The sequence below is a fragment of the Melospiza melodia genome, chromosome 2, assembly GCF_035770615.1.
Source record: "Melospiza melodia melodia isolate bMelMel2 chromosome 2, bMelMel2.pri, whole genome shotgun sequence".
In the NCBI taxonomy this organism is placed as follows: Eukaryota; Metazoa; Chordata; class Aves; order Passeriformes; family Passerellidae; genus Melospiza; species Melospiza melodia.
The window spans coordinates 117,720,540-117,735,292 of NC_086195.1; the positions used below are offsets into that span (position 1 = coordinate 117,720,540).

General features: G+C 36.8%; 1 protein-coding gene across 1 annotated transcript; it reads left to right on the top strand.

Annotated features, from left to right (window-relative positions):
• Positions 1–242: 242 nt before the first annotated feature.
• Positions 243–13,723, top strand: LOC134415221 (interleukin-5 receptor subunit alpha-like). Its single transcript, XM_063150507.1, has 10 exons — positions 243–346; positions 673–827; positions 962–1,109; positions 1,655–1,763; positions 1,852–2,039; positions 4,058–4,194; positions 5,701–5,845; positions 8,944–9,031; positions 10,209–10,296; positions 12,532–13,723. Exons 1-10 carry the CDS (start codon positions 244–246, stop codon positions 12,652–12,654), a joined length of 1,284 nt encoding a protein of 427 aa, XP_063006577.1. The 5' UTR covers position 243; the 3' UTR covers positions 12,655–13,723.
• Positions 13,724–14,753: the final 1,030 nt, after the last annotated feature.

A 14,753-nucleotide genomic window follows, 5' to 3' on the forward strand; every position in this document is an offset into this window, starting at 1 on the left:
GTCAAAGAGTGGGCTCAGTACAAACATCCTGGCAACAGCAGGCACCAGTCAACAAGAGCTGTCAAAGAAATGCCATTTCATATTTACCTTTTGTACTCTAGACACCTTTTAAGCATCTAGGTGACCCTTTCCTAATATTTCACAGGTGCAAAATGAAAACAGCATGTTCTAACTACTTTTTCAACCAAGCTTGGAACTGAAGAGTCTCCAGTTCCTTCAGACCTGTGGCCCAAAACATTTGCTATGGCACGTGTGACAGTCATTCATGTCCTGCTGATATTGACCTTTTTCCAACGTAAGAAACTGTTTTCCACAGTCCTGGCAAGTGGAAAAGAAGACATAAAGGGTAAGTAGCCTATTAACAGTTCATCCTATGCTAACCTTCCCAGATCTCTAATCTGAACTTGTCAAGGCCCTTTCTACGGCCCATAGGGAGAAACAGAGACCTGCAGTAGGGGAGGTGTCCAAGACAGGCAAAAGTGAATCAATTAATTTTGAGAGCTGCAAAGAGCAGCATGATTCCCATTGCTGAAAGTCATATTCAGCAAAGCTCAGAAATTCCTGCTCCACACAAGAGCAGAGGTCCTGACAGAGCTACTGGGCATGCAAGCCTTGCTGAGAGACAATTCCTTAGTGTACACAGCGGGTGATCCTCTCTCTATGTAATTGCAGATGCACTTAGGCTGCATAACGTTATGTGGGCCACCAAAGATGATTCAAGAGTCATTTTGTCCTGGAACAACAACCTGACAAAAGAAGAAACCAAGAAATACACCGTGAAGTATATTTTGAGTTATAAGTTCTTCAATACCACTAAGGAGAGGAAAGTAAGTTCTTCAGAGGTTGCACATAGTGTAAAGTGAAATAATGTATTGTATTATTCAGTAGATGAGTTTGCATAATTTCCCTTTCAATACTTAGAACTGTCTACCTTCATGGAGTTTCTTCTTCCTCCTCCTAGGAAAGACTGCAGGAGAAGGAAAAGATAATACATCTTCAATTACACTCTGGTTTTAATGCTAAAGTTAAGACACAACTTTTTGCAAAAGAAACAGAAGACATAATTAAGGAGAGTGACTGGACAGAACTTACTTACAAGGCACCTCCAGGTCAGCTATTTCCTGCTTGTTGTTAGGACATCCAAGCATTTATGATAATTTCCTGTCTTGGAGAATTTCTGAAATCTCATTATTATCTTCTGCTACTTTTTTTTTTTTTTGGAAAAGACATGTTAAGAATATGGTTCATAATACCTTGAGATATTGCAGAATTATTTCCTTTATTAGATGTGTTCAGATTCAGAAAACTCCAGCTCTGCTGAGCAAGATGTCAGTATGACTCAAACCCTCTTTTCATTTTCCTAGGAACTCATGTATCATAAAGATTTCCTTCTGCATCATATGATTTCAGCAATTCTTAAAAGATCAGAGATTTTAATTTATTTTGAAGTGGGTTAGTAGGCTTTGGTGCCAGTAGTAAATATGCATCCCAATTTTCACAGTCTACAAAGCAAAAAGACCTTTTTTTTTCAGATAGTATTTTTTCATGCTTCTAGAAATAAGCCAATATAATGGGTTTGTAAAGGCAACCAACATGTTGTTATTAGGAAATCAATGTACAATCAACATGACTCTTTACCATTTCTTTGTTGCAGTTTACATTCAGAATCTTTCATGCATCATATATAACATTTCTTTTTTCAATTGCACCTGGCACATCAAAGCAGAAGCTCCCAAAGATATCCAGATCTTTACCTCATACAGGTAAAGGATGTTTAGCAAAATAAGTATGAAACCATGATTTTGGACCTAAGTCTTGGATTTAAAAAAACCTTCTATTTCCTTCTCACAGACATGTAGGAAAGGTTTTTGCATGCCAGCAATACATAAAAAATGCAAGGATGAAAAATATTGGATGCTATATGAAAGAAATACATTTCCAACCATCAAGGAAAATAAATTTAAACATAACTGTGAGAAATTTGAGAAATAGTTCAAGAGTACTGTCTTATTTCAAAGCTTTCACACCTCAGAAAATAGGTAAGTATTTTCTATTACTGTATATTATGAAAATTTTATTTATTGGTTACTTCATGAAAAGCAAAAAAGGTGTAACATAGTCATAATATTAATTCCAACTATTTAGGCATTCATCTTAGTGTGAATGTTGCACAAAGATTAAACAAAATGGATTAGGAATGTAGACTTTTTAATTTTTTTTGTCTGATTAAAAACCTTGTTTATCTATAATTTTAATTAAAAGATAAGATAGGCTAATGTGAGGAAACTATTTATAACTATTGTACCCTTGTTTCTACAGTTTTTTCTTTTCTATCCTTTTTTTATAGTGCTGAGCAAGTGTGATTAAGAAAAAAGAACATAAATAGTCACAAGTCTCACTTATAACCTGAATTTAAGAATATGAATGTTCTCAAACATTAGTAGAATTTTTATTTATTTTTTAAGTTAAAAATATCTTGGCAGTTATTTTTAATTATCAACAGTTTTGAATGATCATATAAAATTACTTTTCCTAACTTCTCTGGGAAGTTTGAATTAATCTCATGGGTAAGAAATTCACCTGCAATTTAGCAAAGATTGCAGATTCAAATGCCTTTTAAGTCTTTAACATGTTGATTGTCTTCCAGACCTGTAACCTGGGAATTAGTCATAGCTCAAGGGATCATAAAAATATAATTTAAAACTCTAAATATTTATTCTGAGTTAGATCTTATCTAACCTTTTCTAAGACACTAAAATTGTTTGCTTTACCTAAAGCATTACACTGCAATCAGAGGCAACTATAATCTGATACATGACAAAAGGAAGAAATGAAATTGCTGCCTTTTCTTGACATCCTTACAGAGGGGAGAGTGGTCTGGCAGCAGTATTTTAGAGACTAAGCATAAAACCTCTGCTTCTTCCTCTTGTCATGGCTCATGTCTCTTCAGGGCTCATGGTGTGCCCCCACCCTCGAAGGCTGCTGGAGCAAGCACAGCAGCTGCAGGGACCCGTCCTGCTGCCCTCACCCTCTCTGGCTTCTCTCACAGTGCAGCCCTGCCATCCCCAGACCTCACTGACCCTGTCTGCAGAAACTTGCCAGGCACTTCTGTCTCTGCTGGCAGGGATTTTTCAGAAAACTCCAGCTGGAGATCTTCCTTTCATAGAAATGCAGCAGCAGCTGAGAAGGACTGAGGATGCCTGGGTACTGAGCACACACTCAGCAGCAGTGCTCTAACACTTGCTATGCTAAAAAATAACTATAGGCTTGCTTATATGAGTCCAGATATAAGCTGAATATATATATGAGCTGAAATCCTGGGGCCTCAAATGTCCAACACTGTACTTCCTCCATAGCAAGTGCTTGCTTGCTCCTCTGCAGGAGAGAGAAAGAGAGATATTTCTTAAGCATCTGCAGAAATCTTCACATATTGAATCTGACAATTCTCTGGGCAACAGGCTGTTGTGGGAAATTGTGGATGCCCCATCCCTGGAAGTGTTCAAGGACATGTTCAATGGAGGTTTGAGCAACCTGCTCTAATGGGAGGCGGCCCTGCCCATGCAGGGGATTTGGAACTAGGTGATCCTTAAGGCCCCTTAAATCCCCAACCCTTCTAAGATTGTATGAAGACTTTATAAGTGTCCCCACTGCAACCCCTCTCTGAGAGAAGAAATTCCATTTTTTAAAAGTAATAACACCAGGACTGAGGGTAGACAAAACACATGTATCCTACACGACATGGAGCCAGTAGCAGACTCAAGGTCTCCTCTACACCAACTCTGACTCTGGAGAGGGCCTTCTTCTCCTTCCCTCTTTCTGCCTTTCCTAGAAAGATACATGGGAAACCCCAACTACGTCACTTTATTTTGAGGTACTTACTGAACAGCAATTTCAAAGAAAATGTGTCACTCACTAGAATGTTTTTGGGTGTGGCAAACTCCAAAACACTCAGCTGTGTATTTTAAGGACTGATGTATTTTCATTTGTTTTACATCTGTTTAAATACAAGAAAGAGCATGAGGTACAGAAGGTCTCTCTGCACTCTTTTATTTTTCAGAGAAGCTGAACCCGCCAATCAACGTCTCAGTTTCCCTCGAAAACAAAAGTATTAAAATTCATTGGAAACCTCCACCTACAATTGGTTCAGCAAGGAAAAAGTGTTTTTTGTACCAGGTGAAAATAACAGATCATAAGGTAATCAGCTTTCCTGGTAGTACACTTAGTTTGTACAACATAACTTCCACAAAAACAAGGCATCCCTCAAACTTAACAGAATTTAATCTCAAACAAACTTGAAAGAAATCCCTTTGTCTTTAATAAATAATACAACTTGTCTTTTTGATAAAAATGAAAAATCAATATATTTTATGAAATCTGAATTTCAGAGTCAGGCTTGCATTGAATGAAGTTGAAGGTTTTGTCTTCTATATTAAATTTGAATCGTACATTGTTATCACATAGACTGTATTGACTTTTTTTGTTATAGAAAAAGAATATTGTCTCAAAGTTAGGAAAGATTGTCAAATACCATGGAAAACAAGATTAGAACTTGAAATTCTGTTTAAGTCTGAAATCAACAAGCCAAAACTCGGTAATAAGGAAAATCCTATGATTAGGAAATTCAGGTCAAATATGTCAACACAAAATAAGGAATTAAAATATAGGAGTCATCACAGAAGAAAGAAGGCCTGTGGATTGCATTGAACCACAAACTGAGTCAATCATTCTGTGTTAGGCAAAGGTCAAATGTTATTTAAGTGTATATGACCAGCATGTCACATGTAAGATGCAGGTTGTGACTAACTTGCCCGTTTAGATGCTGAGTTTCCCCTGAAGTTTCATATTGTGCTTTGGGTGCTACAAAATATTAATAGACACCAGAACTGGAAAAGCCTTAAAGGGAACAGAAAGAACTGACATGGTGCACAGAGTCAAATCCACACCACATCAGCCAGTATGAAGAGAACAGATCGTGCTTTCCTAACACCAAGGAAGCAAAGATTCCATGTTTCTCCATGTATGAGATTCATACTTTCTACTTCTTTGGAGCCTTTTAACATCACTTTTAACTTCCACAAGCAAGAGTTTTCTCTCTTTCTTATTACTTCTAAAATTTCCAACATTGTTTATTTATAGAAGTTTGCTTCAGTATTTAAAAGTGGTTAGGGATTATTTAAAGATTCATCTTCTTTAAATTCCACCACTCCATGTTTGGGCTTGATCTTTTGAAGTGATGTTCTTTTTTTTTTTCATAGGCACAATTAAAGATATTTCAGGATAGCCACAAAAACAATGGATATCCTTCAGGTGAAAAATGAAAGATTTTATTCTAACAGAGAAGCAAGTGTAGCAGACTACCCACACCAAAATCTTGAAACTTGCAGTTCCATAGTTACAGTGTTCATCCTATATGTGGTGTGATAAAAAATCAAAGGGGAATCAGTGTTTTCAAATTCCTAATGTCCTGACATAAATGATACCTCCTTGCATCTTGTCAATTCCACTCTCTTTTCATGTTCAGTTCTGAGTTTTAACACACATCAGATGAGAGTCAATTGTATGTAGACATAAGAACTTGTTCTGAAAATCTCTTCCTACTAGTTAAAGATGTAAATAGTAGTATTTGACATCCCTAGTTTACATCTGTTTGAACTGCAATGCAAAATATTTTAAAACAATCCCCCAAACCTCTCTTGATAGATTGCAAATGTCACTGCAGAGAACTATAAGTATCCATTTCATAAGCCAGCAAAAAGATGTGCAGCACAAGTGAGGGTAAAGAAAGAGATTTGCATAGCAAACAAGATCTGGAGTGAATGGAGCGAACCAGTGTTTATTCACGACGGTAAGTTATGTACTTACTACTCATTGCTTTTTTCATGGCCTATGTTATTGCCATTCAGGATATTTACTTCATTATTGCCTCTCTTTTGCTCCAGGCTGGTATTGGGGCATAACTGTACCTGGGGGTCCATGGCACACACCAGGCTCACACAGCTCTGCTGTAGGGAAGCAGAGTCCTTAGTCTGAGCTCTAATTCCCTGCTTTTTACAGAACTGCTGTCCTGACTCTTGACAGCCTTTAGGAAAGAATAATGGTCAGCAGCTGACTAGGTCCTTACACCATCATCCCTCCACCCTGCTGCCTTGCCCTGCAAAGGACGGCCCACACATCTCTAAAAATACTTTCAACTGGAGTTAGTAAGCCAAGAAATCCACAAAAGTCCTACCATTCATCAAACCATATAGTCTTTAAGGACTAAGTCCAAAATGTCACTTATTACACTGGTGGAATAATTTCTTATCTGACAGAGATAGGAAATGGTTTAACTCTTATTTAAATTTATGTGCTCTGGCCCCAACATCTCACTTGAGCACAAAGTAAACAAGAGCATTGCAAAAGCAAAGTAAACAAAAGTACTACAATACTTTTCCTTCAACCTCTATAAAGAAAACCCCTAACACTGGTGTCCTTTCCATGATGAGAAAAATGTCTCCACATGCAGAAGCTTTCTACCATCAGCTTAGGCAGAGGGGAAGTATTACAGTGGTTTGAGGCTGTATTTATAGAGAAAAACTTGTGTGTCAGCATGCAAAAAAAGCACAGTACTATGGGTAGTAAAACCAAACAAGGTGAGTGTCATTATTTAATAAAACAGACTGTATTTTGGAATAGGTCCTATTGATCTTTGAGCTTCAAATCCCTATTTATCTGAGGACAGGAAATGCCAGGTGAGATGTTATATTTTTGCACATGTGGTGCAGCAGTTTCCCTCCTTCCTACTCAGAAAGAATCAGTGGTTTTTATAAAATTAATATATGGAGTTATTCCATTGGAGGGTCAGGTGCTCAGCCAAATCTCTTTACATATCTCCTTTCATGCTGAGACAAATTTTTCTGTCCATTTTACTTTGGATTCTGTGGAAATTATTCTATCTGCTTCTAATTGGAAGCATGTATAAATGGACACTATGCAAGTAACCTGAATAAAAACCATCCATTCAATATTTTTTTAATGTGTCAATTTTTCTGGAGTTACAGGATCTCTTTCTACTGAAATTCTTGAAGAAGCATAGCATGACCTGCTTTCTGTTTGCTTCTCCTTGACATTCCACTGTTTCATCTAGGAAATGTGCAACATTTCTTTAAGAATGCATTTTAAAAAGGCATTTTAGCCTTAATTTAAAAAAAAAGCTGAAGCATCAAAATGAAATAACATAATTCAAAACATAACTAAAATATTTGTTCTGAAATGTTCCTTTGACATGAAAAGAATTTGCTAATTTTCTCATGAGGAAAACATTAATTCTCCTTTGGAATTAGCATATGCCCTCAAAAAAAATCTTCACAATTTAACCTGAACTGAGCTGTTTACTATAAAAACCTTCTGCTAAAAAAAGAAATGTTTAATCAGCTTTATTCATATGTAGAAACTTGAAATAATTGGTCTAATTTTTAGAGCTGATGAGCATTCATAGATCACTTTGAAGTTTGTAGTAATTCAGAAATGTTCTGCATTTTTGCAAACCAAGCCACTAGTTTTGGTTTCAAAGTTCTGTTATTTCTGTCAAACTTGAAGCATTTGCATCTGAAAAAAAACAAACCCACCATGAAATTGTGTACCCAAAAGAATTTATATGCTTCTTTTTCTTGCTGCTCTCCAAAATGCAAGAAGTAAGAAAGCAGGAGAAGCAAACCCCTTTGTGGTTCAGCTGATGATAAGAACAGGACTTCCTCTTCTCCTGGGTGTGTGCACAATGTAGGGTTAGCAGAATGATGCAGAGAAATTACCACAAACTCAAAAAAAATTCTACTACACAGTCCAGAGGTGGTTCAGAATAAGTTTTCCAAGCCCTCATCTCAGACAGCAAGAAGAAAGTAACTTCCTTTTCATCTTAAAGTGAATAAAGAGTAGTTTTGTACTTTAAAGAAGATAAGACATGTTCTTATAAGTTCTACCCACAAGTTTCTGAGTTTTTTTCTTGGTTTCATATGAAATTTGTGGAAATAAATGGGTTCAAACTCAGAACTTTTATTCTTTTATACTTTGATTTTTAATCTAGATTGATCCTAACACCACTGGTTAACTGGCCTCAGACTATAAATATTTTAAGAGCTGTCCTTGTCTGTTTTTCTTCAAAATACTTAGTTAAAACTGGTCCAAACTATTTGTGGTTCTGAAGCTAGATATTAAACAAGAAATAAAATTTCCCAGAAAATATTTCTGAGTCAACCAAATACATTGCTATTTTGGGTATTTTGGAGGAAGAAATGCAAGGTACAGAGTAGAAGTATTTGTTGAACAATATAAATATGTATTGATGCCATTTCTTTAGGACTATGCCAAGCAGGGTTAAAAAGGTAAGTATAATAGAAACCAAATGCTGCTTCTTGAATCAAAAAGAATATTTTGCTTGACAAATGCTTTTATTTTCATCTTGCCTTAAATCAGTTACAGCTGTGAAGTGGTGAGGAGGCAGAAGAGGGGGACCCATGGTGTGTGGAGATGGGAGCAGCAGCAGAGGTACCAAGAACAGATGGACAGAGGGTTTCATATCCAGAGGGATCAAGGCTGTGTGGAAATATCCAGCGGCAGGACAGGCCATGCCCAGGATATGAGGGCAGAATTCCAGGAAAAGAAGGGAATGGAATGAAGCAAGAGGAAGTACTGGACAAAGACAGCAGCAAGGCTGAGGGCTAGAAGGAGGAAGGGGAGGAAGGAACAGTGCTGAAGTCAGAAGCCCTTTTCCCCTAAAAAAATCTCCAGGAAATGTTTCTTTAAATCTGTGACAGTTCAGGAATAGAGCAATATTTATGAGTCCATGTGCAATTCATCAATTTATTAACTATCCTAGCCTCTCCCATTTAATTAACATTACTTTTCCCTTTTTTTTTCTTTTTTTCTTTTTCCTTTTTCTTTTTCTTTTTTTTTTTCTTTTTTAAGAAAAGACATTGGATATCCTACTGCTAAGCCTCACATTGTTTTGTTCTCTGGTTTTCCTTGGAGGTCTGCTGATATATGCATGTAGAAGGTAGTGTACATTTTTGATGATTGTATAGATTTCTTGTGGAAGAGGGGTCAGGATGAAAGTAAACCATACAATGGAAAAAAGTCAAACACAGATTTTCTCAAGAAGCAGTAAATTGCTCCTTTCCAACTATTGTTCTAACAAACTAGTGCTTGATGTTAAGACCTAGTGTAAGACACTGACACCTGTAATTCTTCTCTCTCAGCTCCTACCACAGTCCCCCACAGATCCAGTCTCACACCCTACTCTCTGATGTATTTCTGCCACTATAAATTACATTTTTTAATCTTACTCTGACAGCTGCCTCTCTATCTTCAGTGTGACTCTGCCCCATGCTTTCACAGATTCTGCATCAAGGCCACCTCTATTAATCAGACCAGAGATGAACTGCATGTCATGCTGTCCAATTTAATTTCATAATCCATGGGTGTTATGACAGTAGTTTTTCACTCTAAATGGGAGACTTTGCTAGAAATAAAAGGGGAAGTCAGTCTGGTGGAATGAATTTCCTTGGCTGTACTGTTAATACCATTAGTAGAGCAAAGTAGAGTAGTGGCCCTGCACCCCCCAGCAGTTAATGCTGCTAACTCTCTCTATGCCACTGCTTTTCTGCCTGGCAACACAGCTTCCCTATTGGCAGCTGCCTATGGCAGCAAAGGCTTTCTTGAACTGAGAAATAAACTTGTCCAGGATAGGAGGATGACTCAAGATACCTTAGTATTTGGAAGGTGCAGTATGTAAGTGGAGCCTCTATTAAAAGTAAACTTACTATTTAATTAGTGACTAATCATTATTCCTGATTCGTATAAAAGAAATTATCAATTTTTAATTATGGAAAGAGTACATAGGAATAATTTTTTAAGCTACAGACAGAGTAGCATGCCACAAGTTCTCATTTTGCTTGGAAATATTATTTGTGTAGAAATGATAGGTTTTTTAATATGCATCCAGTCCTTTTAAAACTCTTGCAGGTTAGAAACCAGTTAGGCTAAAGAAGAGCTAGGGAAAATGTTGAAAAAACTGTCTCCAGTGAAAGGAAAGAAAAAAAAATTTAAATGGCTTTAGAAATAGTAGATGTCTGCCTTGGAACTGGAATATATATTACAAATACATATTATATTAATGTCTTATCTGTTCCTGCAGACAAGAATAGTAGCGTGCCTGTATCACTGTCTTGCAGGTACAGATGCCTGGAAGTTTTAACCACACCTGTTCCACATCCTTCAAACAATATCAAAATGTGGTTAGCAGATGAGACTCACCACCAGGTAGTGTGTCTTGTTTCTCTTTTTTTTCTCACCACACAGACATGCATGACATTACTTGCAATCGGATGGAACAGCACTGCATTTGAAGCAGCATCTAATTAAAACAAAACAAAACAAAACAAAACAAAACCCCCCCAAAAAAACAAAAACAAACAAACAAACAAACAAACAAAAAAAAACAAAAACAAAAAAAAACCCAAGAGGGAAAAGGTATGTACAGCATTTGTTGTGAGAACAGAATACCTTGTGGAGGTTGCAGGACTGATGTCAGTAGACAGGATGGAGCAAATCCTCAGGGGACTAAAATGTCCCGTGTGCTCCAAGGTTTTTCAGCATATCCCCACTCAGTGGGCCAACATTTTAAGGAGTGATCACCCTGAGTCCCTGAGGAATAGTCAGTTATGGGATGTTATACATGTAAGCATGTCAGCCAGCTATCAAGGGGAACTTTTGGTGGCTATCTGTGAGTCATTGGCTCTGCAGCAGCAAATGTGCACATTCTTCTAGCAGGAAGGAGGAGGCTGCACAATGCTTGCAATGTAACCTACTACAGCTGTGCCCCTGCTTCAGGACAAAGCCACAAGCAGAGCTGTTAACTTTGGAAGAGCTGATGCACTATGAGCTCAGGTGCTTGCTTATCTCATGCCACATTACAAATCTTTAGTCAACTTGGCAAAACAAGGACTAAATATTTACAGTATTTGGAGACTGTTGTTAATGGAGATCCTTGGCTTGCACATTCAGTGTTCCTTATTGCTGTCATTGTGTGACTTGCAAGGAAAAATGTGCTAGTCAGGCAGTAGTTTAGATCTGCCTGTAACTCCAGAAAAGCTGAACAGTGAACTGTGTGCTAGAAGGGACAGTAAGATTGCTTCTTACCTGGTTCTGCAACACATGAGAAGGCACAGGTCATTTCCACCATTATGATTTTTTGGTGGAAAGCACCATTGAAAAAGGAGACTGTAATGAGGATTTTCTCTGATCTGTGTGCTCAAAATATTTGTTCAGAGCCTCAGCAGGATTTCTGTAAATTTTACTCTATCTTGCCTTATATCAAAATATCAAGATCTAGTAGAGCATTCAGCAATTTAACTAATAATTTCCATTGTGTTTCCTTATGCTGCTTTCTTTCCCAGGAGAAAGATGTATGCCTTCCAATATTGTGTTTTGGGGCATTTTTTAATAATATACCTATATCATTGACAGAAATCTCAGTCCAGGAATCATAATTTGAGTTGTGAGACAAGAGGAATGGGTTGTTGTGTTTAATCTTATCTTCTCAAAATGAATTTATGGGGAAAATTATGTGCATATTCTATATAATCAAATGACAAATTAAAAGATTGAAGTGTTTTAAACTTGTGCCTGGAGCTCATTCCACAAGCCTTGGGCTGGGTCCCAGAGCAGACTGTGCTCCTCCTCTTCACTGCACTCATCTCAGAAAAGCTCAAGAGGTCCAGAACTGGCCTGAGGCCAAGTCTCATATTCTCAGGATTCAGAACAATTTCTATGACACTTCTGGTCAGTATAATTTGACCAAACTGGATGCTAAAAGTGCCATGTTGACCCTGAGTTCAGCTGGTTAAAGAGTATATTTATCACCTCTTCTGTGCTGAAGTCCTTCTCACCCATTTTTACCAGTAATTGTGAGCAAATTAATTGATAATACCCATTGTGGCTATGAATATGGGCTAGCAGAATAAAGAATCATAACCATCAGCTTTATATTCTGTATCTCCCTTCGTGTTAGAACTGTGTAAACTGCTATGTAGAGGTCTTTGTATTCAAAATATAATCACAAAAAACCCTATATTTAATGTTATTGACAGTAAAAGAATTTATTTCTGTCCCTTAACTATTACAAACACTGAATAAACCTTTGACAGAAGACTTCAGCACAGCTGGGGAGTTACTGTCTACATGATAGCAACAAATTTCTGAGACAACACTGTGGTCTTTGGATTCAAGTGATTGTTGATGGCACAATGGTCATATCAGCTTGGAGAGTGACAAGAAACAAAATGAAGGCTCAGAACAACAAAGTAAATTTGCCTGTGAGTAACTTGTAGATTGAGAGAGTAATTAACATAATCTTTGTATTCCAGTTGTAACAGAGTAAGCAATATATCCTAATCCCAGATATATGCCAAATAAGTTGAGTGCTTGTAGAAATGCACAGAATTTTGAATACCAGTGAATGTGCACTTTATGCATAATGTAATTTTTATCCAACAGCAACATATGTCAATGCAAATGGAGATGAACTCAGAGGTTACTCTGGGAACACCAGAAGAGAACAGAGATGAGAACATTCGACTGCAGAAATGTTTGAAGGAATTCGTGTTAGAAGACCTATAGAGATGACATGTCTTTTTATCTGCATGCAAGTGTACTTTCCCATGAAGTGGACAATATTCCAACAGATCAAACAGCTGATATGGGAGTTTGTCTAAGCCAAATAACTTCTGCTCTGACAACATGCAACTCTTAAAATTAGCTTTGGATCACAGACACAAAGCAGTATCTTGTAGTTTGTCTCTAAAAAACTGATCTTTTGACCAGTAAAATTAGAGTATCTCAGAAAACATGAACTAATATCAAGATACACTTGGGTTAAAATGAAATTAGAGTTAATGTTTCATAACGCCACAATGGCTTCAAAGCACTGTCTGCTAGATCAAGACTTTTTGAAGATTGGCTGTTCATACAAATCTCATACTAGCTATTCAACATCTGATTGAAGTGGTCATGAGAAATGGTGGAAGCAGTAAACGTTTCTGGAAACAGCAAGAGAATCTCACAAGTGATCTCTAAAACTCAAAACAAAACAAAACAAAATATTCCTTTCTGAGTCACTGCATTGTGTAAACACACATCAACCAGAAAGGAGAGATATGTGTGAAGACAAGGTCTTTTAATGTTGTGGACTTTGCAGTTGGTAAAATAAGTAAAGTAAGTAAAACAAGAAAACTTTAGACAAGACAAAGAAAACAAAGTTTTCTGCTATATTGTGGTTTTTAATATAAGTTTAATTCAGAGAAGTTGTAAGTTCAGAACTGATCATTTTTGCTATTTATTTCTCCCTGTCCTATCAAAGAATATTTCCTACTGATTCCATGAGGTGATGAGCTATGCTAGTCCATTTTCATGTATACAACCAGGGCAGATTATCCCAACTCTTAGCTGGGAGTGTGTTTATTTGACTAGAATATAATGAAGTGATTTTGCAAGGAAGGTGTTTCTTTTCTGAAAGTGGGAAATACAAATCAATGATGGACATAATTTTCTGGAGAGTTTGGAAGATACCTAAAAATTACTTGCTTTCATTACTGGTAATATTTTTCCATGTCAGAATAATATTGATTGGAACAAATAACAATATAAAAATTTTGTTTGTGCTTTTGAAATATAAAGTTTCTAAGATATACTTTGGTGCTGTCTTGATTCACCTAAATGTGCTTTTTTTTTTTGGCAAAAAGTCCACAATGGAGAAGATTACACTGTTTCTCCTTTATTATTAAGAATGGCTGTTGACAAGTGGAAAGCTCAATTTAGAAATGTCTGAACAATAAAAGGGTTATAAATGACTTTTTTGGCTCTCTCTCAATTATGAGATCAATTTGCTCTCTCATAATTTGCGATCAATTAATGATCTCAAAAGAACAATCAGCTTTAGAAGGTAATGTGACATTTCGTCTTGCATTGTACTTTTCACAGAAGGTAAGGGTGTTCTTACCTTTGGACACCAGTGCTCTCCCCTCCACACCCGTCAGTCTGATGCCCACACAAATCATCAGGCAGAAGTAAATTGTGGATATCAGGCACTGAGGCAAGTTTCAGAGAGATAACTCTTGGAGTGTCTCCTCTGTCTTGAGTGCTGAGGGGAAAAACCTCAGCCAACATAGCAACTTTTCTTTTGGATGATCAGACAGCATCTCTGTGGGTAGACAATACAATTTATCCCATGATCCAATGTTCAGACATGTCTTCTCAAGAAGAGGGGAAAGAATTCCTTCTTTCTGATAAAAATCATTAGAGGAGGCACTTAGAAAGCATCATGAACTTATTGATTCCTTTCTTGGTGAGGATATAGAATGCATAAAATGAAAAAAATCACAATATAAGTGAGGTAAGAGGGGTAGATGAGAACTACACTGGCCACTCACATCTGGAACACAGACTTTATAGAGTGAAATCAGGCCACAGTGAATATTATATTGTTCATTATAATATATATTTTTATACATATATTTTATATAGTTTTAGCTTGCAGTGCTTGAAGTCCTAAAGCAGTGCCAGGATTTAAAATAAGACAGAGAATATAAAGATGAAAGGAATTTTATTATTTTATCTGAAAATACAAGAATTAAATAGAATTTTTTCTGATTAAAATTGCTTTTTTACTAGAGACCTTGGTCAATAACCAGAGCTTGCCCACATGAACATGACAGCCTCCA